We start from the raw sequence: 23,504 nt of genomic DNA, 5'->3' as shown, positions 1-23,504 counted from the left end.
CCCAGGGGGGGGGACCCTGGGTGGCTTCTCCCCTCTCCTGCTGCTGTCTAAGGAGTGTGTACCGGACAGTCAGGCCGCTCCCCCGACCCCGGGGCAATGAGGTGCGCTGGGCCCCCTCTGGCCATGGACCTTTCCCCAGGAGCAGCCCTGGCCTGGCCCCCACGTCCTGGCAGGGCCAGTTGTCTCAGAGGGCATCTCGGGGGTGGGGCACCGACCGGGACCAGACTTCATGTGAGAGCTGGGAACACCTGTGGCCTCCAACGGCCAACTATTGTCAGCTCAATGTCAGCTCATGACAGCTCAATGCCAGCTCAATGTCAGCTCAATGTCAGATCATGACAGCTCAATGTCAGCTCAATGTCAGCTCAATGTCAGATCACGACAGCTCAATGTCAGCTCAATGTCAGATCATGACAGCTCAATGTCAGCTCAATGTCATATCAATGCCAGCTCAATGTCATATCAATGTCAGCTCAATGACAGCTCATTGTCAGCTCAATGTCAGCTCAATGTCAGCTCATTGTCAGCTCATTATCAGCTTAATGTCAGCTCATTGTCAGCTCAATGTCATCTCAATGTCAGCTCAATGCCAGCTCAATGACAGATCAATGTCAGCTCATTGTCAGCTCAGTGTCAGAGGAGTGGGACCCTGGGGGTGACACTGGAGGGACCTTCATATTGCCCTGTCCCAGCAGCCCTGGGTCCGTCAGGGCTCCCTCTGTGCTCTGAGGACCAGCTGACCTGCTGTCCTGACTGGCCCCGGGAAGGGGAGGGGCAGGGGTGGGGAGGACGGGGCAGGGCGGCACCTGTACTTGTTGGGGAACATCCGCTCGCAGTCCTTGCATTCATGGGCCTGCCCGTCGCCCCCGCCCAGGCCCTTGGCCTTGAGCTCGCCGCCCAGGCCTGCGTAGAGGGCGGCGCCCGCCGAGCCGCACGCGTACTTCTTGTGCCGCCGCAGGTCCAGCTTCGACGGGAACAGCTCGTCGCACACGTCACAGCGGAAGGTGGGGTCCTCTGCGGAGACAGGGTCAGGTGAGGGGTGACAGCCGGCCCGGCCTGCCGGACCCGAGGGGAGACAGGGTCAGGGTGAGGGGTGAACAGCCGGGCCGGCCTGCGGGGCCGAGGGGAGACAGGGTCAGGTGAGGGGTGAATAGTCGGGCCGGCCTGCGGGGCCGAGGGGAGACAGGGTCAGGTGAGGGGTGAACAGCCGGCCCGGCCTGCCGGACCCGAGGGGAGACAGGGTCAGGTGAGGGGTGAACAGCCGGCCCGGCCTGCGGGGCCGAGGGGCCGGAGCCCACCCGCACTCTGTTCCCGCTCCTGCCTCCTCCTTGGCCCGGGCGTGGCTGGGGACGGGCGTGGCCGTGAGGAGACGGGGACGGGGAGACCACGGGGACGGGGAGACCCGGACTGTCCACAGCAGAGGACACGCCGGGAGGCCTGGCCCGCGTCGCGAGGCCTCGGGGCGGGAGGGCCGGGCCTGGGAGGAAGCCGGCCAGGGCTTTGTTTACGCACCGGGAGGAAAGATGACAGCGCGCTAATGCGAGCCATGAATTACTGCCACAAGGTCAAACCAATTAAAGGGGCGTCGTTATGAGGTTTACGAGGCGGCATCCTGGCCGGCCTGCCAAGCCAAACAACCGCCGGCGCTGTCAGTTTCCTGGGGGGATGACCCCCGGCCCACCCCTCCCCCCAGTGGCTGCTCCACTGCAGCTCGTCCAGAGTGCTGTCCATCCCGCCCATGTCCACCCAGGCCTGAGAGAACACCAGCCCCGGAGCCCTTGGCCACATGTGTGTGCTGGTGAGCGATGTGAGTGCACGTGTGTTCCTTGTGCAGGGCGTGCAGCTGTGTGGGTGTGTGCATGCTGTGTGTACTTGGACATGCAGCTGTGTAGCTATCAGTGTGCACATGCTGTGTGTGCAGGGTGTGCAGCTGTGTATGTGTGAGCGTGTGCATGCTGTGTGTGCAGGGTGTGTGGATGTGTGCATACTGTGTGTACTTGGACGTGCAGCTGTGTAGCTGTCAGTGTGTGCATGCTGTGTGCAGGGCATGTGGCTGTGTGGGTGTGTGCATACTGTGTGTACTTAGATGTGCAGCTCTGTAGCTGTCCGTGTGTGCATGCTGTGTGTCCAGGGTGTGTGGGTGTGTGCATGCTGGGTGTCCAGGGTGTGTGGGTGTATACATGCTGTGTGCAGGGTGTGTGGGTGTGTGCATGCTGTAGGCTCTGTGAGAACAGGTGTACATGAGTGTGAATGTTCATGCATGTCAGCATCCAGGTCTGTACATCTTTGTGTGAATGTGCCAACATTTTTGTGCGTCTACACTCATGCTTGTGTTGTGTGCAATTGTATTCATGTGCTTGTGTACACCGGTGTGAGTGTGTCCCTGTGGTTTTGTATGTAGCTACATGTGTGAGATTTATGTGTCTGCATATCTTCACACTATGAACACACGTGAAAGCATGTCTGGACACGTGTGCATGTGTGCATGTGCATTGCTTCTGCACACCCATGTGTGCATTATGTTGCGTGTGCATGTTAAACACACACATTCGTGTGCATGTGTGTTGTGTGGCGAGCATGCACGTTTGTGTGAACATGCAATTGTGTGCCTCTGTGTGTCTGTATGCGTGCACACATATTTACATGTGAATGTGTGTGTGTGCGCGCGCGCGCTCACATGCAGAAGGACCCCAGGGCCTGGCACGGAGCAGAGGTTGATAACCTGGCTGAGTGCGGCCCCAGGGGCCTTCCGGGAGCAGGGGGCAGGCAGCAGGGAGACGGGGTTCCGCTGCCCTCTGGTGTCGGGGGCCACAGGCCACTCCAGGCGAGGAGGGTGGGCAGCCTGCAGCAGGGGCGCGGGTAGGGGTGGCCTGGGGAGGGGAGGCCACCTCCTTGGGCCCTGGTGCGTCCCTCAGGTCGGGTGCGGGCTGGTGGATGTCCCCATGGGCGGGCGCCCGGGGCCCCCCTGCTGATGCCCAGGGAGCCCCTGCAGGAGCAGCTCGAAGGTGCCGGCCAAGCCCGGGAGCCGGACGACACCCTGGGACACGCAAGCACGCTCTTCCGGTGTGACTTCCGCCCCGTCCTGGCACCGAGGCCGGCCCTGGGGCAGGGACGGGCCTGCTGAGCGCAGCCCGGGGGACACGGGGACTGGGGCGCATGTGCGGGGGGAGGCCAGGCAGCCGGGAGGGTGTCACGTTAGAGCAGCCGGCCCTGGGGGCCGTGGCCGTGGGCGCAGGGCCTGGCCTCTGGGGCTTGGGAAGCTCTCGCCCAGCACCTCTGGACACAGGGCCTGGCCCGGGCCCCGGACACGCGGGGCGGCAGAGCAGGCTGGGCGGAGGCCAGCAGGCCGGCGTCCACACCCGCCAGGGACCCGGATGGGCAGGCGTTGGCACGCGCAGCGGCCAGCAGGATGTGATGGTCCCGCCCGTGGCAGGGCAGCCGCTGGGCAGAGGGACAGGCCGTGGGGCCGGGGCCGGTGGGGAGCGAAGCCTAGGAGAGGTTCTATAGCAGAGCCCACCCAGCCCGGCTGGCCCGGGGCTCAGGGGCTGAGCGTGGACCTACGAACCAGGAGACCAGGGTTCGATTCCCGGTCAGGGCACGTGCCTGGGTTTTAGGCTCGATCCCCAGGTGGGGCGTGCAGGAGGCAGCCGATCAATGATTCTCTCTCATCACTGATGTTTCCATCTCTCTCCCTTCCTCTCTGAAATCAATAAAAAAATATTTTTAAAAATGTATTTTCAAACAGAATTCCTCGCACCAGCTCCTTCCAGGACAAAGGTCGGCTGTGAGGACAGCCCAAGTGGCACCTCCACACCGAGGGGGGGCCTCCCCGTGCAGCACGCCCCCCAGGACAGCACGGCCCCCGAGAATCTGTGCCCCAGATCAGCCGCTCCCACCCCCTGGGGCCTGTACCTCTGCCTGCTTCCCAAGGGGTAAACTGAGGCTGAGAGCCGAATAACGTGCCGAGGGGCCTGGCAAAGCGGCAGGGCCCTGTGACCGCGCAGCCTTCGCCACGTTCCTGCCCGGGAAGCGGGCGGCAGGGTCCCCACTTCCCCACGGGGCCTTGTGGCAGGCGAGGCACCTCCATGGCCTGAGGTCTTCTGAGCATAGCCGGATGCTCAGACCCCACAGAACTGCTCTGCGGGCTCCCCGGGGCTTCCTGGGCTGGGCGAGGGCCGTGCAGGCCCTCCCCTGGCGTCAGGACGGAGTCAGAAATGCCGGCCTGAGCCGGCTCCCGGCCCGGCTACGAACAATCAGGGAGCTTGCAATCTGAAACAAAGGAGCAACGCCAGCCCCTCCCTCCCTAACGCGGACCAACTGCCTTCCCCACGTTGATCTGGAGTTTGGATAGAACACGAAACTCAGGCCGATCCTCAGGCTGAGGCACTTGAGGGCGTCTGGAGGCGATGGGCCCGCGTGGCCATCAGCGTCACCCTCCTTCGCCACCTCCCGTTCAGCCCCGGATCGCCCCGGCAGGAGGACAGAGCTGGGAACCGCGCCCCCTGGAGTGCGGACAGGTGTCCCCACATCGCCCGCCCACAGGTAAGGCCAGTGCCGAGGGCACGCCGGCTGTGCTGCGGGCAGGATGCACGGCCCATGGGGTTTCCCTCCCTCAGCACAAGCCGTTCTATTGTATTGTGCGGAAATGCTGCACAAGAGCTACATTGTATCCACGTTGTGTTACATTGTATCGATCGTGGTGTAGTGCGTTGCTATGTTGCATTGCGTTAAGCCGTGCTGTGTTACATTGTCTCTGATGGTGTTGCAGTGCGTTGCTATGTTGCACTGCGTTAAGCCGTGCTTTGTTACATTGTATCCTATCCCTGGCAGCGTGTGGGTCTCATGCTTCGCACACCGCACACGCCCAGCTCGCCCTCGCGGGGGCGGGGGAAGGGTTAACGATGTTTCCCTCAGAAGAGAGGCAGCTGGAGGGAAGTGGTTTCAGTATTTTCTTCCAGGAGCGAGAAGTTCTCCTGAAAGAGAAACCTCTCCCGCTCCGCTCAGAGGGCGGAAACAAAACAAACGGTGCCGGGACCAGGCCCCGAGAGGCTCCCTCCGCGCCGGCTCCGGGGAGGAGGCCGGACTCGCGTTCCCGGAGCCGCGGCCTGCGTGGAGGCGTCCAGCCTGGACGGCGGCCGCGCTCGGGCCCCGGCCTGTTCCTCCATGTGATCTGAACAGCGTCCGCAGCCCCCGGCCCCAACAGGAGCACACGACATTGCCACTCAACCTGCAGTCCGGCCCCTGCGGGTGTGCTCAGTGGCTGGAGCATCGTCCTGGGCACCGAAGGGTCACGGGTTCGATTCCCAATCAGGGCACAACCCAGGTTGTGGGCTCATTCACGGTCCGGACATGTACTGGAGGCAACTGATGGGTGTTTCTCGTTCACATGGATGTTTCTCTCTCTCTCTCTCTCTCTCCCACCCTCCCTTCCTCTCTCTCTCAAATCAATTTTTAAAAGAACTGCAGTCTCTTCTCCTCAATTGGGTGGGGGCTGTGAGGGCTGGGGGGCTCTGAGGGCCGGGCTGGGGAAGAGACTCTGTCTTCCACCCAAACGGGTGGCGTGTCGGCCTGTGCCCGGCTCGTCTGCCTGGAGTCCCGCCGGCAGCTGCGTGGCGGAGCGGGGATGTGACAGAGCACAAGCCGGTGCGGAGCGGCTCCGAGCTGAGCCGGGGACCAGCTGTGCGGGGCCTGCGTGCTCACTCCCACCGAGGCCCGGCCGGAGCCCCCAGGTCCCGCCGCCTCGGGCCGCGTGGAGCTGGGCCGGAGGAGAGATGCTTTCTGATTGTCCCCCCTTCGAGAAGGTCGCGATTGTGTTTGCTTTTTTGTGGGATTCAGAGTCTTGGGGGTGGGAGAAGGCGAAGGAGTGATGTTGACGGGGCAGGGCTGCGGGGAGTGGGCAGGGGCCGGCCCGGGCTCACCGGGGAACCAGCCCGGGGGCTGCGATCGGGCGGCGTGATGGTGACGGGGCAGGGCTGCGGGGAGCGGGCGCGGGGCCCGCACAGGCTCACCGGGGAACCAGCCCGGGGGCTGCGATCAGGCAGCGTGATGGTGACGGGGCAGGGCTGCGGGGAGTGGGCGGGGGCCGGCCCGGGCTCACCGGGGAACCAGCCCGGGGGCTGCGATCGGGCGGGCGGAGGCGGCGGCGTCACCGGCTCGGAAGGAGGGCATTTCGCCGCACGCATGACCCCGCCGGCCACCCGGCTCTCGGGCTTCCTCGGTCCCCGTGTCCGGCTCAGGCTCCGGTCTTTCCAGCAGTCGTTTTAAGGAAAGTGAGACCCTCCCGCCTCCGGGTCCCGGCCGTTTATTTTCTTTTCTCCTAATGAAAACCACCCGCGCGGAGAGACGGAGGATCCGGCTCCCGGAGCCTCCCCCGTGGCCGCTGGCCGCCGCTGCCGGGGGAGCGGCTCCCACCGCGGGCACCGGGCAAAGCGGGCACCGGGCAGAAAGGCACCGGGCAGAGCGGGCACTGGGCAGAGTGGGTGCTGGGCACCGGGCAGAGCGGGCACTGGGCACCGGGCAGAGCGGGTGCCGGGCAGAGCGAGTGCCAGGCGGAGCAGGCACCGGGCAGAGAGGGCACTGGGCAGAGCGGGCACCGGGCAGAGTGGCACCGGGCAGAGCGGACACCGGGCAGAGCGGACACCGGGCAGAGTGGCACCGGGCAGAGCGGACACCGGGCAGAGAGGGCACCGCGCGGAGCGGGCACCGGGCAGAGCGGGCACCGGGCAGAGAGGGCACCGGGCAGAGCGGGGAGCTGGCCCCAGGCTGCCGGAATCCCCAGGCCCAGCTCCTGACGGCCAGACCCGCCGGGGGGAGGAGGGACAGAAGGACCAGTGCGGCCGGGGAGGCTGCGTTCTGCCCCCGCGGGGTCCCCGGCAGAGAGACGCTTCAGCCCGGCCGGCGGGGCTCAGGGCTGGGCCTCCGCCTGGCAGCCAGGAGGTCAGGTTCGACCCCCGGTAAGGGCACAGCCGGACTGTGGGCTCCATCCCGTGTGGGCGTGCAGGGGCGGCCGATCCGGGATTCCCTCTCCTCCTGGATGTTTGTTTCTATCCCCCTTTCCCTCCCTCTCCCTCCCTGACATCCCTAAAACAAATCCATTCAATAAATTAAAAAGAAACAAAGAAAAGCCACATCTGCTCAGAGGGCCGCTCAGGGTCGGAGGGCAGCCCCGGGCCGACCTCGCTCCCGCCACTGTCCTCCTGACCCGGGCTCGGCGTCCGGGGGCCGGCTCCCTGCTGACCGCGCCGGCGGGGAGCGGCTCTCCGCGGAGCCCGGCCGGGGGCGGGACCTTCCCAGCTCCCCTGCGGCAGGCTGGTGTGCGCACGAGGGGGTATGCTGCCCGCTGGACAGACCCTGAGTGCCGGTCAGGGGGCGGGGACGCAGGCCGCCACCGCTGCCGCACTCCTGGCGCGGACAGAGGCAGCTGGTCTGCACCCCAGGACCCCCGAGCCCTGCGCCTCCCTCTCCCCGAGCGCACGGCCCGGGCCGCCCCGCAGCCGCGGTCTCCTCCGGCCGCAGCTGCACCGAGGCCGGCAGTGTCAAAGCCGAGCCGCACCGCCCACCCTGGAGAGACGGAAATGTCCCCGGAGGCACCGTGCTCTGAGGACGCGAGTCTAAGCCAGGGACTGTGTGTGTGCACGTGTGTGTACCTGTGTGTACATGTGCATGTGTATGTGTGTGCACGTGTATGAGAGTGTGTGTCTGTGTGTCTGTGTGTGAGTGCGTGTATGTCTCTCTGTGTGTGTGAGAGCGTGTATGTCTGTGTGTGTGTGTGTGTGTGTGTGTGTGTGTGTAAAAGCGCCGAGGAAAGAACACGGTTGAAAACATCCCGGACTCACCCTGTGGAGGTGCCATGCGACACCCGCCGCCCACCTCACCGAGGCCTACCTGGACCTCGCAGGGGGGGGGAGCCCCCCGCTCCCCAGGAGGAGCAGCCGAGGGCTGCGGAGGGGAAGCTGTAAACGGAGGCTGGTTCTGCGGGCCCGGGGCGCAGTGGGGGCGGCGGGCGGCCGGGGTGCGGGCCCGGTGGGCACAGTGGGGGCGCAGTGGGGGCAGCGGGCGGCCGGGGTGTGGGCCCGGTGGGCACAGTGGGGGCGCAGTGGGGGCGGCAGGCGGCTGGGTGCGGGCCCGGCGGGCGCAGTGGGGGCGCAGTGGGGGCGGCGGGCGGCTGGGTGCGGGCCCGGTGGGCACAGTGGGGGCGCAGTGGGGGCGGCGGGCGGCCGGGGTGCGGGCCCGGTGGGCGCAGTGGGGGCGCAGTGGGGGCGGCGGGCGGCTGGGTGCGGGCCCGGTGGGCACAGTGGGGGCGCAGTGGGGGCGGCGGGCGGCCGGGGTGCGGGCCCGGTGGGCGCAGTGGGGGCGCAGTGGGGGCGGCGGGCGGCCGGGGTGCGGGCCTGGGGTGCAGTGGGGCGGCGGGCGGCCGGGTGCGGGCCCGGCGGGCGCAGTGGCCGGTGCGGGCTTACCCTCCAGGCCGGGCGCGGGCCCCAGCGAGTAGGCGGCCTCCTTCACGTGCAGCAGCAGCTCCTCCCCCGGCGCGATGTCCTTGATGACCTTGTAGAAGACCTGGGGGGAGAGAGCGGGTGAGCGGCCGCCCCGGGCGGTGGCCACGCTGGGAAAATTCTAGCAACTTGAAGGGCAGCACGGGGGCACCGGGGACGAGTCCAGGGAACAGCGACCCTGAGCTGAGGCCAGGGACCCGCAGCTTCCATCCAGAAGCATCCGCGGCCGGGTCGCCTCCCAGGCCAGCCCGCCGCCCGCGTGGGTTTGGGCCTCGGCCCGGAGAGCCGTAACCAGGGCTCCAGAAGCCCAGCCCGGCCTCGGGACAGACTGGGAGGCGGAGAAGGACCCAGGGCCGCCCTCTGCCCGGGGACCAGGCTGGAGGCTACTTCCTGGGCCCCCGCGGCCGGCACCGGGGCCGGGCCAGGCATCCAGCCGGCTTCCCTGCAGCTGCTGAACCCGGGTCCGGAGTCCCAGGGGCTGAGCTGGCCCAGGCCGCCCCTCCCCTCTCCTCCCCTCCTCCCCCTCCTCTCCCCGGGATGTCTGACGGCTGAGCTTCCGGTGGCTCGGACCCTGGGGGACTCTCACCCACCGAGGGCCATCCCAACCCCACCGCCACCGCCAGGAGCTCGCAGGAGGGGGCGCCTCTGGCCACACTGTGTCCCCGTCCCCTGTCCCCCCGGTGCTGCTCCCGGGCAGCGGGCTGCACCCACAATGCACCCTGCTGGCACAGCCCCTGGGGGGCCCGCCCGCTCAGGCGCTGGCTGGGAGACGTGCCCGGGGAGCCGGGAGGGTGACGGCCAGACTTTGAAGCGAAGACGAGCCGGCCGCATGGGCGGGTGCAGTTAAATACCGGGACTCACATCCGGTTTTGTATCGTTTTATCCAAAAGGTTTTACATCGTCCACTCTGAGCCACTGTGCTTCCCGCTGGGCACTGCGTGCGCGGCCGGCCGGCCCTCTTTTCATGCCCCCCCACCCCCTCCAGGCCTCCGGGGTCAGAGAGCGCACGGCCAGGGCAGGTGTAGGCCACCCCGGCCACCCTGCGTGGAGGAGGCCCAGCAGCCAGGCCGGAAGTTCCGCAGGTCCCCATCAGGGGGCGATGTGGCCGCGCCCGCAGGCACCCCCCTCGGCCCCTCCCCCCTGCCCCTCGAGGGCCCCGGTGCTCCCCGCTGCGCTCTGACCTGGAGTCTGTGTCCTGTGGCCGGGCTGCTGGGCTCCTGCTGCAGCGGGGCCGGCAGAGCCGCCGGGCTGGGCGCGGTGCTCCCTCCTCGCCTCCCTCCTCCGACCCCTCGGAGGGCCGCGGGACCTCCTGGGACCTCCTCCCTCACCCCCACCTAAGTTCCCGGGTCCCCCCCCCCGAACCCCCCCTGCCAGCTCCGAGGCCGCTGGGCCCCCTGGGACCCTCTGCGCCCACAGCCCCGGTCCCAGGGCCTCGGGCTCCCTCCTCTGAGGCCCCCCAGGAGACCAGCCCCCCCGAGCTGCGGAGGGGGGAGGGTCCGGGCGCTGGGCCCCGGGCCGTCTGAGCGCCCGCGGTCCCCCCCTCCCTGGCGGGGGCGCAGGCTCGGAACTGGGCGGCGGGAGCCGAGGCGGCTGGACTTTGAGCCTCAGCCGGAATTAATGGCTATTAGTGCTAATCGCAGCGCGGCGGGCGGGGCAGGGGGGGGGGGCCCGTCCGAGCCGCCTCCACCGGGAAGGAGGGGCGGGAGGTGAAGAGGGTCTGAGAACGGCTCCGAACTCAGGGTCCCGCTTCCCCAGGGCGCAGCGGGCACACAGCGCCAGCCCAGAGGCCGGGGTTCTTACCGGCTCCCCGGGGGCACCCCCAGCGGCGGAGGCCTTATCAGCCGGAGGGGCAAAGGCCTGGTTCCCGGTCTGCGGTCTGCGGGGCCGCCGCTTCCCGGGACAAAGGCCCGGAGGCCGCTCAGGGGCCGGGGCTCCCTATCCGAGCGGCCTGTCCCGGTGGCCGCCCCTGAGCCCCCGAGGCCTGCTCATCGCCCTCGGCCTGTCCCCCAGGGCGCCAGGGCGCCGAGAGGGCGGAGCCGGGAGTCTGCTGGAGGCGCCCTCTCCCCGTGGAGCCGCGGAGGAACGCGGGTTGGGTTCGGGGACCGCGTGCCGGTACCTTCGCCGTTCCGCCCGCAGCCTGGCGGCCGGGCTGGCACCGCCTGGCGGGCGCCCTTCTCCGGTGTCAGAGCCCGGCCGTGCCCACAACCGGCTCTCTGGCGCCCATCGATGTCCCTCTAGGCGGCTCTCCCACGCGTGCCAGGCAGGGTCCCGGCTCTCTCTTGTGAGCGGCCAGGGCGGCACGGAACCGGGCAGCCGGGGCTCCCTCTCGGCGCAGCCCTGCCCGTGTGCCCCCGGCACCCCGGCGGCGGCCCCGGGCGGAGGGGTGCGGGCACACCGCGGCCGGGGCCTCACCAAGAGGAGCTGCCGGGAGGCTGGGCGCGGCTGAGAGCATCTCTGTCCCCCGAGATGGCGGCATCCTCAGGGCCATGACGTTCCCCGCGATCCGGCTGCACCGTGGGCGCTCGCCCCTCCGGCCTCTTAAGGGTTTGTTCCTTTTACTTCTTTGTTTGTTTTTAATAGCCAATGAATTCACCAGGATAGACTGTCTTCTCGCCCTGACCGGCTGGGCTCCGTGGACAGAGCGTCGGCCTGCGGAACGGAGGGTTCCGGGTTTGACTCTGGTCAGGGGCATGGACTTGGTTGCGGGCACATCCCCACTGGGGGGTGTGCAGGAGGCAGCTGGTGGATGTTTCTCTCTCATCGATGTTTCTGACTCTCAGTCCTTCTCTCTTCCTCTCTGTAAAAAATCAACAACAGAAAGTATATGTTTTTAAAAAAGACTGTCTTCTCACACGAAGAGAGCGAACAGTATCTGCTTACCCGCCCGCCCCGCAGTTTGTTTGTGGTAACCTTAGCTTCGCACACTCGCGGGACGCGGCCCGGCCAGCACGGGGCCGGCGGGAGAGGCCGCAGCGGCCGCCCCTCCTGGAGCGGCTGTTCTCAGACGCACGCAGAGCCGGCCGGCCCTCTGCCCCCGCGGGCAGCGTGGCGACGGGGAGGGCGTTGGAATCCACATGCGCCGTCTCTTCCGCGGCTTCTCTTCCCACAGCCACGCTCTCCCTCCCGGAGGCTGAGGTCCGCGGGCGTGAGCTCCCCACGGCCTGGGTGAGGTGCCGAGGGCTGTCGGGGTCCCCCCCTCCCCGCAGGGAACCGCTGAGAGCAGCTCCCGGGGCGGCCGGCCGCCTGGTTCTTCCAGCCGACGGGGCCTGAGCTCTGCCGTTTTCTTTTTTTCTTCTTTTTCCTTTCTGTCTCTGGGGACACTGAGGAGGCGGGGGTGTCCGGCTGCCCCACGGCCCCAGGGACTTTGGGAGTGCCGCTGCGCGTCTTCACGGCCCGCTGTCCCCAAGCAGCCGCCTCGCTGGGACGCGTGGACACGGAGCCCTGAGGGCCGAGGGCTGAGCAGGGGCGGCGTGGGGAGGGGGCGCTCTCCGCCCGCGTCGGCCCCAGCCCGGCTGCTCGGTTCTCAGGGCCCAGCAAGGGACAGCGGTTCCAGGTTCGGCCAGCCACAGGCTCCGGGCGGGCAGACAGCGCTTCCTCGGGGAGAAGGCTTGCTGCTGGGACTCGGGGCCTCTCCTGTGTGAGGCGAGGGCCTCAGCGCCTCCGTCTTCCCCTGGTGCTGCCAGAGTCCTCGCCCGCCCCGCGCTCCCCGGAGACTGACTCCGCCGCCCCGCGCGTGTGGGCCTGCGGCTGGTTCTCCCTGAATCCTGGTCCCGGGGAAGCTGGCCACGGTCCTCCAGTGTCAGCGGAGACAGCGGCGTGGACGGCGGGCGGCTGGGGGCTTTCTCGCCGCCGATGGAGACACCCCGGCCGGCGTCCTCAGCCTTCGGGGAGCTGGTCAGGAAGCTTGAACCGAACCCTGCCTCCCGCCTCCCCGCGGGGAGCCGTTCTCACTGCCGTCCCACCGGGCACCTCACTCCCGGCTTCCACGTTACCACCCGAGGCTGACTGCCAGGCAGAGGCCGGCCAGGCCCGGGGAGGGGGCGTCGGGGGGCAGGGCTGCGGCGGGAACCCCAGCCCCACGGACGGCGGGTCCACGCTGGGCGGCAGAGCGAATGCGAAAGAGAAGCCGGCGGCGGGTGGCGGCGGGCACAGCGGGTTCGCATTAGGCCGGCGGGCCCTGCGGGCGGCTATCGGCGGCCCATCTCCAGGCCCGGCCTCTGTCTGACGGGAGCCGCCGTCTGCTTCCACTTTGGGGAGCCCCCCCGCTCCCCCGGGGTCCCTTGTTCCGGAACACGCCGCTGACGTGGGTGTTCCGCCCTCGGCCAGTCCTGGGGGGTCCCCTGCCAGAGCCCTGCGCCCCGACATGTGTGTGACCCTGGCACCACGCCAGCGCATCCTCAGCGCCGTGGCCGCGGCCACCCACCAGCACCCGGGCCGTGGGCGCTGCCGGGTCCGGGTCCGGGTCCCCGAGTGCTGAGGGCCTGAGCTCAGAGCCGCTCGCTGCCCGGAGCCCGTGGGGACCCCGTGGGCGGAGGGAACCGGGCGCACGGGGACCCCAGGAAGCTCCGTGGGCCGAGGTGGTGCCGGGCGGGCAGAGGGCTGAGGAGCCGGGTGCCCCTCCTCTGCCGGGGCCCCCACGGCCCCCACGACCCCACGCCCCGAGCTCCCGCACCGGGACAGGCGGGTCCCAGGCCCGGTCAGGGGGACCGGCCGAAGGACCCGGCACTGCTGGGGGGCACTCCACCATGCGGCTTGGGCCGGGCGCTGCTGTGTGGGGTGGGGTAGGGGGGCCGGGGGGAGGGGGCAGCACTTTTGAGCAGAGACCGGGGATGACGGTGGGCTGACTGAAGGGCTCCCGGGGAGGGGCGGGCGGGCGGGAGGGGAGCCCTCGGTCCCGGGTCGGACGAAAAGCCGGCAGGGCAGTCCGTCCCCGTCAGCTGCCCCGGCCGCCACGGGAGCCGGAGCCATGCCAGGGACCCCCTGTGGCGCGCTCTGCCTTTACCCCCCCCAAATCCTCTCTGGCACCGGGGGCGGGAGCCGTGGCCTTAGCCCAGTGCCCACGGGGAGGTGCCCGCTACCCTGCTCCCCCCCCACCCCCGGCCCGGCGTGCCCGCTGCTGCTTCCCAGCCGGGAGCCTGGCAGCTCCGTCCTCTCCTCCTCACAGCACAGCCAGGGCGAGCGGCCACGGCCATGGCCACCTCCCAGACAAAGGCGAGAAGCTGACCCGTGCCTGTGTGCCTCATTCTAACGCCCCCGTCCCCCTCCCCCGTCGCCCTCCCTCATCTCTGCCTCCCCCACCTCCACCTCCCCCACCTCCGCCTCCCGGTTCCCCCTCCCCCGTCCCCCTCCCCCTTCTCCCTCCCCCATCCCCACCTCCCCGGTCTCCCCCTCCCCGTTTCCCCCTCCCCCTCCCCTATCTCCGCCCCCCCACCTCTGCCTCCCCCTCCCCCGTCCCCCCGTTCTCCCTTCCCCCATCTCCACCTCCCCCACCTCTGTCTCCCCCATCCCCGCCTCCCCCATCTCCCCTCCCCCATCACCCCTCCCCCTCCCCTATCTCCCTCTCCCCCGTCTCCCCCTCCACCCTCCCACACCTCCCCCTCGCCCATCTCCAAAGAGAGGGTCTTTGGCCCGGCTGGCTGGCGGGGCTCAGTGGCTGAGCGTTGACCTATGAACCAGGAGGTCAGGGTTTGATTCTAGTCAAGGGCACATGCCAGGTTGTGGGCTCGACCCTCAGTGTGGGGCGTTCAGGAGGCAGCCGGTCCACGGTTCTCTCTCATCATCCCTCTCCCTTCCTCTTCGAAACCAATAAAAAAAATATTTAAAAAAAGAAAGTTGTTTTTTTTTCAAGTCCCGTTCTCAGTTTTACGAGGATTCATTGCTTTATATGTGGATTTTTTTTTTTTGCGGTCGGTATAAGATCTTTTCTAAACGCCAGGTTCTCACTAAGAGCCATGCGTGTCCCAGGCTCCGAGGTGGGCTGAGCCTCGGGGTGACCTGGGCCCCCGGGGGCCCTCCGGGGAGGGAGTCGCCCAGCAGCCGGGGAGGCGGGACCCCCTGTGGCCGCTCTGCCTTTACCCCCCAAACCCTCTCCGGCACCGGGGGCGGCAGCCGGCCCCACGGCGGCACAGGCCACACGGAGGCGCCGGCTGTGCGGTCTCCGCAGACCGTTTGGAAGCGAAGGGATCCCCTTTGCAGACGAGGGCTCCGGGTGACCCCAGATGCCGTGGGCAAACGCGGAGGCGCGGAGGGAGGCTGGGCTCCGGCTCCCGGAACCCGTGTTCGGGGAGGACGGACACGCGGCCCAGGGCCCGCTCCTCCCGCACCGTGTTACAGCCACCGCAGCCGCTCACGCACGGCCCCACCGAAACGCCACCCGCAGCTCCCCTCCCGGTCCCCAGGGCGGCCGGCACTGGGGTCCCTTCCCCGGCCTGGCCACACGGCGCCAGGCAGACCCGCTCTCCAGCGGCGGTCCCTCCCCGCCTCCCCCAGCCCCGGGGCGGGCACCCGCCGGGAGCGAGGCCGCAGCATCCTGCCTGCTCGCTGCTCTGCTTCCCGCACCGGCCCTTTCGGCTCCCGGGCCTGCAGCCTCGGAGGCTCTGCCTGGAGGCCTGGGGAGCCCCAGGAGTGTCCCCGCGCTCCCTGAAACTCTGCTCCCTGAAACCCACCAGGTCAAACAGCCACCCCCACGCGGGACGGGGCCTGGAAGAGGTCCCTGGGCCCTTTACCTCGGCCCCCAGGCCGCTCACCTGTGCCAAGGCCCCCACAGGGTCAGAGGTCAGAGGACCCTTCACCTCAGTCCCCCAGGTCGCTCACCTCAGAGCCAAGGCCCCCGTGGGGTCAGAGGTCAGGACCCTTCCCCTCGGTAGCCCAGTCTGCCGCCGCGGTGCCACGGCTCCCACAGGGTCAGAGGTCGGCGGACCGATCCGCTTGGTAACCCAGGCCTGCTGCCTCGGTGCCAAGGCGCCCGTGGGGTCAGAGGTCAGTACCCTTCCCCTCGGTAACCCAGGCTGCTTGCCTCAGAGCCAAGGCCCCCATGGGGTCAGAGGTCAGGACTCTTCCCCTCGGTAACCCAGGCCTGCCGCCTCGGTGCCAGGCCTCCGTGGAGTCAGAGGTTGGCGGACCGATCCCCTCGGTAGCCCAGTCTGCTGCCGCGGTGCAGGCCTGCAGGGCGGGTCCCGCAGGAGCCCCTACCTGCTCGTTGGCCTGGCACAGGGTGAGGTTCTGGTCGTCGCAGGAGCAGGCCACACGGATGTACTTGAGCCAGCTGCCCGTGCCCGCCGGCCCGGCGTCCACGCAGAACTGGTCGCCGCCCAGGTCTTCGGAGAGCTGCGGGAGGAGAGAGGGGCGGTCAGAGGCCGGCCCAGCGCGGCGGGCGCTCAGCACCGGCATCAGTGAGCCCCTGCCCAGGCCGCCCGCCAGGAGCCCCAGCCAGGGAGGGTGCCCCTCGCTCACCGAGCGGCTCACTGGCCCGGCGTGGAAACTGCCGCCGCCTGTGACGCCTCTGGCAGAGCGCCCACGTGTGAACCCGGTGCCTCCGGCGAGCCCGCCCGCCGCCCGCCTGCCGCCTTTGAGGTCAAGGTGTCGGCTGTGTGGCCGCACGCAGGCAGGTGAGCACGTTCCCACACGTGTGCACATCACCCTGAATGCCAGAAACACGAACGTCCTTCCGGAACGTGGGAGGTTTCCTCTGACACCGTGGCCGGCCCCACGCTGCCTCACGCCCGCAGCCACGGCTCCCCCGGCCACGGATCCTCCTGCCACGGCCACGGCTCCCCTGGCCACGGCTTCTCTGGCCACAGCCACGGCTCCTCCCACCACAGCTCCCCGGCCACGGCTCCTCTGGCCACGGCTCCTCCCACCACGGCTCCCCCGGCCACGGCTCCTCCAGCCACGACTTCCTGACCAGCTCAGCAGGCAGGGACCTGACTGTCCAGCTCAGGGAGGGCCCCCTCGCCTTGGCGGACCCTGGGGGGAGCCGCAGGCTGGGTTCCCCGGCCCCCCCTGCTCTGTCCAGGGCCTCCGGGGTCCAGCCGGAGCCGTGGACGGGGCAGCCAGCCGGGCAGGGGTTGGGGCGCTGAGGCCGCCTTCACGCTGAGGTCCCGATGGGCAGGGGTCTGGCTGAGCAGGTGACGGGAGCAGATGGGCCCCGGAAGCGGGCGGGGCGGGGGGCAGGCAGAGGCGGCGGCTCTGGGTCCCGTGACCTCTGCGCCCCGGCGTCTCCCGCACGTTATGGGGGGAAAGCTGCCCCGGGAGGGGCTGCCGAGGCCGGGAGGACAGCCTGGCAGAGCACGGGGCTTCGTAAACGCTCCTGGGCCCCGAGTGTGCCCAGGGCCCCCCGAAGTGATGCGGGGGCAGCTGCTTTGCGGTGGAGACGCAGACCCTGCTCTAGCCTGTCTGTGCGCCCACACCGTGGCCCCTGGGAGCCCGTGGCGGCCCTCCTCCGAATGACAAGGGTTCAAGGACACGCAGGGCCAGCTCTGCTGACACCTCCGCGGGCCGAGCTGGGACAACAGGGCTGAGCCAGGGCCTCTGCTCTGAGAATTCTCCACTTTGGGGTCTTTAACCAAACGGCCCAATTCTGAGACAGGAGAGAAACCAGAAGGACCGGCCAGGGTGGAGCCACGAGACGGTGGGCGGGCACAGGCAGGCACAGGTGGGCACAAGTGGGCATAGGGAGGGTGGGAAGAGGTGAGCAAAGGGAGGGTGGGGACAGGTGGTGCAGGTGGGCACTGGGATGGCAGGCATACATGGGCACAGGGATGGCGGGCACAGATGGGCACAGGGAGGGTGGGAACAGGTGGGAACAGGTGGGAGCAGGTGGGCACAGTGAGGGTGGGAACAGGTGGGTGCAGGTGGGCACTGAATGGCAGGCATACATGGGCACAGGGAGGGTGGGAGCAGGTGGGCACAGGGACGGCAGGCACAGGTGGGCACAGGGAGGGTGGGAACAGGAGAGAACAGGTGGGAGCAGGTGGGCACAGTGAGGGTGGGAACAGGTGGCTGCAGGTGGGCACAGGGAGGTGGCCAGTGTGGCCGGGGGCTCCGGTCTCCACCCCAGCTTCCAGTCCTCACCATTGCAGCCCAGTCCCTGAAAGACTGAGGGGGAGGGGGCGTGGCCGCCATGCCAGGTGAGGCCGTGGGCAGCTGGGGGGGGGGGAGGGCAGGCCCGTGGGAAGGGCTCCTCTTCTCACCTCCCACCCCCACTGCAGGAAGCCCGTCAAAAAGACCCCCACAGCCTGTGGTTAGCGGCACCTCAAGGGGCGAGGCGGCCCCTCCCACCTTCCTGTTCCAGGAAGAGCGGGGCTGCGGGGGCTGGGGTTCCCTGAGCCCCCCCCGCAGTGTGTGCCCCCCTCCACCCCCCCGCGGTGTGTGCCCCCCCCCGCAGTGCGTGCCCCCCCCCCCCCAGTGTGTGCCCTGGGCTGGCAGGCACAGGCGTCGGTCTCCCTCTGTGTGTGCCCCATCCCTCTCTCCGTGTCTGTCTCTGTCACCCGCCCCCGGCCTCCCATCCCATCCGGGGTCAGAGCCGTCCTTCCGCTCTGGGGTCCGCTGGCTCCGGGGTCCCCTCAACCTGACCCCGGCACCCGGCGCCTGGAGCCTGGAGACAGCTCTGGAGGGAGAGCTAGGCACTAACCGGCCAGCGGAGGAATGCACTGCTGGCCCACGTGCTGAGAGGCCCCTCTGCATCCAACTCGCACGTGTGTCCACGTGTGTGCACGTGTGTGCCCGTGTGCCGTGTGTACACACATGCGGCTGTGAGGGTGCATGGGTGGCCGTGGGTGCACTCGGCTCTTTGGGAAAGGACTGATCGCTGCCTGAGGGACAGGCCCCGGCAACTGGCGGCCGGCCAGCCTCCACCAACCGCCTTCCCGGCCGCCTTCTGCCCTCTGCGTCCCCGAGGCCGGGCCCGCGCCCTCCCGGGCCAGCTCTGGCCGGGCTGTGTGCTCTGGGGTCCCGGAGCCACCGACCCCGGTCCTTCAAGGACCCAGAGCCCGGCCGGGTGGGGGCTGCAGGCGCCCGGCAGGGGACGCTGATGCCCCGGAAGGCCGAGGCCCCAGGTCCGCATCCGGGGCTGCTCCTGCGCGAATGCAGCCTCGCCGCTCGGGGCGCAGGCGCTGAGGCCCGAGGACAGTGCCGACCGCAAACCCTTCAGACAAAGCCACGCCAACGCCCTCTGCCCCCCAGGATCAGACAGCGGGGGCCGTGCAGTCTCCTGCGGATCACCGGCCGGCGCCCCCAAACCCTGACACCGGATCCCAGCCCTGGGCTCTGCCGCCTCCTCTGCCTCCTGCCCCCACCGGCCCCTCCTGCTCCCTCGCCCTCCCTCTCGCTCCCCGGCCCAGGGGCCACCCTGCCGGCAGCGGCTGTGAACTCGGCAGAAACCCGGAGGGGGCAGCGGCACAGCGGAGCTTCGAGCTGATGGGGTCACTGGAGGCCCGCCAGGGACCCCTGGAGTGGGACTCCCCATGATGTCATCGGCGCACGAGACAAGAAGAGGGGCTACAGAAACCTGGGGCTCGGCGCTGCCCCTCACGCCTGCTGGGCTGAGTGAGGTGTCGGGGGCTTCCCCCCAAGCACAGGTCCCGTCAGCAGGTGAGCCTGCAGTTTGTCTCGTGGCCACGCGCTGCCCGGAGCCGTGGGAGGGACGGGCACTGTGGCTCAGCCGGCTCTCCGGGGGCGGGCGGCGAGTGGATGGACACAGACCGGCTCAGACACAGGCCGGGCGGCCGGAGGGAGCGGTGATGGCGGCCGGAGTGGATGCTCAGGGCCCTGCGGGCGAGGAGCCACCAACGGTGAGTGTCATGGGCACAGTCAGGGGCGGTGGGCAGCCAGCGTCCAGGGCGCAGAGGGGGCAGGCTGTGTGTGCCACGCGTGCCTGAAATGTCAATCTCAGTCTGGCCACGCGGGGTGGGCGGGTCCTGCCACCGGCTCTCCTCCGGAACCCAAAAGCCTCCTTGCTATTGAGGGCCATGCGGGGGCCGTGGCCAAGGGACAGGCTGACCGGCCTGGCAGAGCCCACGCCCACACCAGCCCGGCGCTGAGGGCCTGTAGGGCCCCAGCTGGTGGCCTCAGGTGCCTGAGGTCCCCCGCCCCCCACCTTCCCGGGCTGCCTCTGCGCATCAGGCCGCTGGGCTCTCCCGGGGGTACAATGCAAAGTCCTGGCCGGTCCAGCATGTTCCGTGGGGCCCGAGAGGGACAGACCAGCCGCAGGGAGCCGGTGAGGGTGCTCCTGAGCTTCCTCTCTGCCCCCCCCCCACCAGGTGCCCCTCGGAACGTGCCCGCGCCCCCAGAGAAGGCGGTCGCAGGGGGCCTCCCCACGCACCCTCAGAGGACGCTGCGCCAGCTGGATGACAGGCCAAAGAGCTTCCGGCTGGACTTGAACCCGATGAGGAAATCCCTCCCACAGGCCCAGAGCCCCTTCCTGGACCCCCCTCCCCGCGGAGAGCTGGTGCCGAGGGCAGCTACTTGCCAGGGTGCGTCCTGCAGGGGCCTGGCCTCAGGCGACCCAGGTAATGCTCTGACCCCCCTCCCCGCCCCCAGGCACCTGGCTGGCTGTGGGTCCCCACGTGCACACGCGGCCTCTCGGGGGCTCAGCACAGTTCAGCCTCATGGTGAGGGGACGGGGGGAACGCAGGGGGACAGCCCTCTGGTCCTGCCGCTGTGGCTGGACTGGAGGCCGGGAGAGCAGGCATGAAAAGCCACCAACGTGCCACCCCCTGGGACAGCTTGGGCAGGTGAAGGCCGGGTGCAGAGAAGCCCCCCAGAGCCTAGCCTGGCTGCCAAACCGCCCCCAGCTGGCAGCTTCCACCCCAGTCCCGCAGGCCCGGCCCGGCTCCCGGACTGACGTGGTGGTGATCGGCCAGGCGCACGCTCAGCCCCTCGCTGCTGGAGGTGGGCGGGAGCAGGAGCTCCGAGCCCGGAGGCCACAGCCACCGCAGCCCCAGCTGTGACGTTCTGAGCGAGACCCTCGGTGCTGCCGTTCATGAAAAAACGGAAAAAAGCCAAACAGCAAAGCCACAGGCTGTGGGGCCCCTCTGCCCGGGGCCGGGAGCGCGCTCTGCCCACAGGAAGCGACCCCGAGCTGAGGGGAGGCCCCGCACTGCGTCACACAGCCACAGCGGGGTGACAACCGCGGGCTGTGGGCGGCACCCACCGCAGGTGTGAGCTGTGCACGGCCGAGCTGCTGCAAACCGGGGGAGGGCTCCCGCCCGGCCGCCGGCCGCGGCCCGGGCACCTGTCCACACGCTCTGTGCCGGACAGAGGCCCCCGCGTGGACACAGAATGCCAGGTCCCAATGCCCCCGGGACCCAGGCCTCCTCCCCAGCTCTGCCCCCGGGCTGGGACCCCGCGTCCCGTCACCGCGGACAACACTGCGGCCGGGGTGACTCCTCCCACACGCACGTCTCAGAGGACAGGGAGCTCGGAGTCCCCTCTCCCTCCCTCCCTCTCCAGGCGTCCCCGTCGCCACCCTACAGACCGCCAGCCTGGCCGCTGGTCACCACGGAGCTGGGCCACCGGGCCCCTGGCAGCCATGTTTGCAGGCGAGGACACGGGCAGAGGGGTTAGCGCACCGGCCGACGTGGCACAGCGAGAAAGGGGCAGGCCGGCTGGGCACTGGGCACAGCACGCTGTCTCTCTCACCCTGTGGGGACCAGCACCAAGCACCCTGGTTGGTCCTGCCCTCCCCCCTGTGCCTCTCCTCGACTTCAGCCTCCCCGGAGCCTCGGAAGGACAGCAGTTCAGTCAGGTGGATGGACGGACGGGTGGATTGGAGGATGGATGGATGGACAGACGGATGGATGGATGGATGATAAATGGATAATGGGTGGACGGATGGATGGGTGGGTAGATGGGTAGACAGATGGAAAGACAAATGAATGGCCCGCCCGGTGTGGCTCAGTGCCTGAGCATCGACCTATGATCTGGAGGTCACAGTTCGATTCCTGGTCGGGGCACAGGCCCAGGTTGTAGGCTCGATCCCCAGTAGGGGACGCACAGGAGGCCTCTGTCATCATTGATGTTTCTATCTCTCTCTCCCTCTCTGAAATCAATAAAATACATTTAAAAAAAGACAAACGAATGGATAAATGATAGATGGATGATAGAGAGATGGGTAGATGGATAGATGGACAGATGAATGGAGGGGTAGATGGATGGATGGATAAATGGATGGGTAAATGAATGGATGGATGGATATAGATGAATGGGTGAATGGATGGGTGGATGGATGGATGGATGATGGATGGATAGATGAGTAAATGGATGGATGATGGATGGATGGGTGAATGGAGGGATGAATGAATGATGAAAGGATGGATGGGTGAATGGATGGATGGATAAGTGGATAGATGGATGGATGGATGGATGGATGATAGATGATGGATGGATGGATGGATGATGAATGGATGGATGGATGGATGATGGATGGATGGACCGATGGATGGATGGGTGAATGGATGGATGAATGGATGGATGAATGGATGGGTGAATGGATGGATGGATGGATGGATGGACGGATGGGTAAATGGATGGATGGGCAGATGGATAGGTAGATGGATGGATGGATGGATGGATGGATGATGGATGGATGGATGGATGGATGGATGGATAGGTAGATGGATGGATGGATGGATAAATGGATTGTTAAACTGAATGATGGATGAGACACAGAGTCCCCCAACCTCCCCAGACCCCTTTGGCTTCCTCCACTTCCCAAGGTGAGATGTAAGGGAACATCCTGCCAGGAGCCGTAAAGGTGGAAGAACACCGGGGGACGCCTCTCCCAGGAAGCCTGCCCTGATCTCACCCACCAGAGGGGCTCTCAGCCCTGCCCCATCACAGGGCGGTCACAGCGGGCTCTGCGGCGGCTCCCCAGAGCCAGGCAGGTGGCGGTGCCCTCAGTGTTTGGGGACAGTGGGCGAGGGGCTTCCGGACCCCGGAGCTGGCCTCTGCCCAGCGAGCCTCTCTCCTCGTCCCCCGTGTCACCCCCGGACCCTCTGCTCGCTTCTCCGGGGGTCTGCCCGAGGACGGCAGCCCCGCCTCCTCGTACGCCTGCGTCTCTGGATTCGGGGCTGCGATTCCGTGTCCTCCTCGCTGCCCTCTGCCGGCGACTGGGTGTTCCCGGTCCGCGGGGCAGGCCCCATTCCCCGGGCCGAGGCCGCGCTGGCCGTCCATCTCCGCGCCCGGGGGCCGGCGCACAGTAGGTGGTCGGGGGAGTCTGGCGCGCAGCGGGATGGATCCGGCGCAGTTATATTTAGCACCTTCCCCCGCTGACTCAGTCTCTCCGAGCCCAGCCCCTCTCCTCCTCCGGGGCACACGTCGGCCCGTGACTCACGCCCCCCTATCAGCCTCGTGCTCTGAGATCAGCGCCCACAAATAGCTCCCGAATCCGCAGGTCGGCTCTCCGCAAAGGCCTGGCCCGTGCCCCGCGGGCACGCGCAGCTGGCAGACCAACAAGGTCATTGGCAGGGGCCCCAGGCACAGCCTGCCCGGAGGCGCCCCCCGCAGGCCGGGCCCCCGCACAGCCCCGCAGCCCGGCCGTGCCCCACCAGCGCTTCGTGGAGACGGGCTGCTTTCCCTCCCAACACTTTCCCCCCAGGATCTGCCGCCTGGATTCAGCGGCTTTTCTTTACCCCTCGCCGAGGGTATTTTCCTATTGATTATTGTTTTTAAATACATGTTCCTCGATTTCAGAGAGGAAGGGAGAGGGAGAGAGAGATAGAAACGTCCATGATGAGAGAGAATCATGGATCGGCTGCCTCCTGCACACCCCTTACGGGGATGGAGCCCGCAGCAACCCGGGCATGTGCTCCTGACCGGAATCGAACCCAGGACCCGTCGGTCCACAGACTGGCGCTCTACCCACTGAGCCACACCGGCCGGGCGGTTTCTGTTTTCTGGTGTTTTTGGCAGGGGGACTCAGAGCTCGTGGGGAGAGGCCCGGGGTCCTGTACCTGTAACCCCAGGGGTCCATCTCTGTCCCCCAACCCTCCCAGCCACCGGACGTCAGGCGTG

At 68.2% G+C, this 23,504-nt stretch overlaps 1 protein-coding gene across 1 annotated transcript; it reads right to left on the bottom strand.

The window, feature by feature from the left end:
- Positions 1-806: 806 nt before the first annotated feature.
- Positions 807-17,615, bottom strand: LOC311616207 (histone-lysine N-methyltransferase PRDM16-like; the record flags this gene model as incomplete). Its single annotated transcript, XM_084907489.1, has 4 exons — positions 807-1,014; positions 8,457-8,556; positions 15,684-15,818; positions 17,565-17,615. Coding segments are annotated over 4 exons (494 nt in total), but the record flags the coding sequence as incomplete, so codon positions are not given.
- Positions 17,616-23,504: the final 5,889 nt, after the last annotated feature.

The sequence above is a fragment of the Pipistrellus hanaki genome, assembly GCF_964339955.1.
Source record: "Pipistrellus hanaki genome assembly, contig: scaffold_117, whole genome shotgun sequence".
Classification (NCBI taxonomy): Eukaryota; Metazoa; Chordata; class Mammalia; order Chiroptera; family Vespertilionidae; genus Pipistrellus; species Pipistrellus hanaki.
This window is presented reverse-complemented; position numbering and strand designations above follow the sequence as displayed.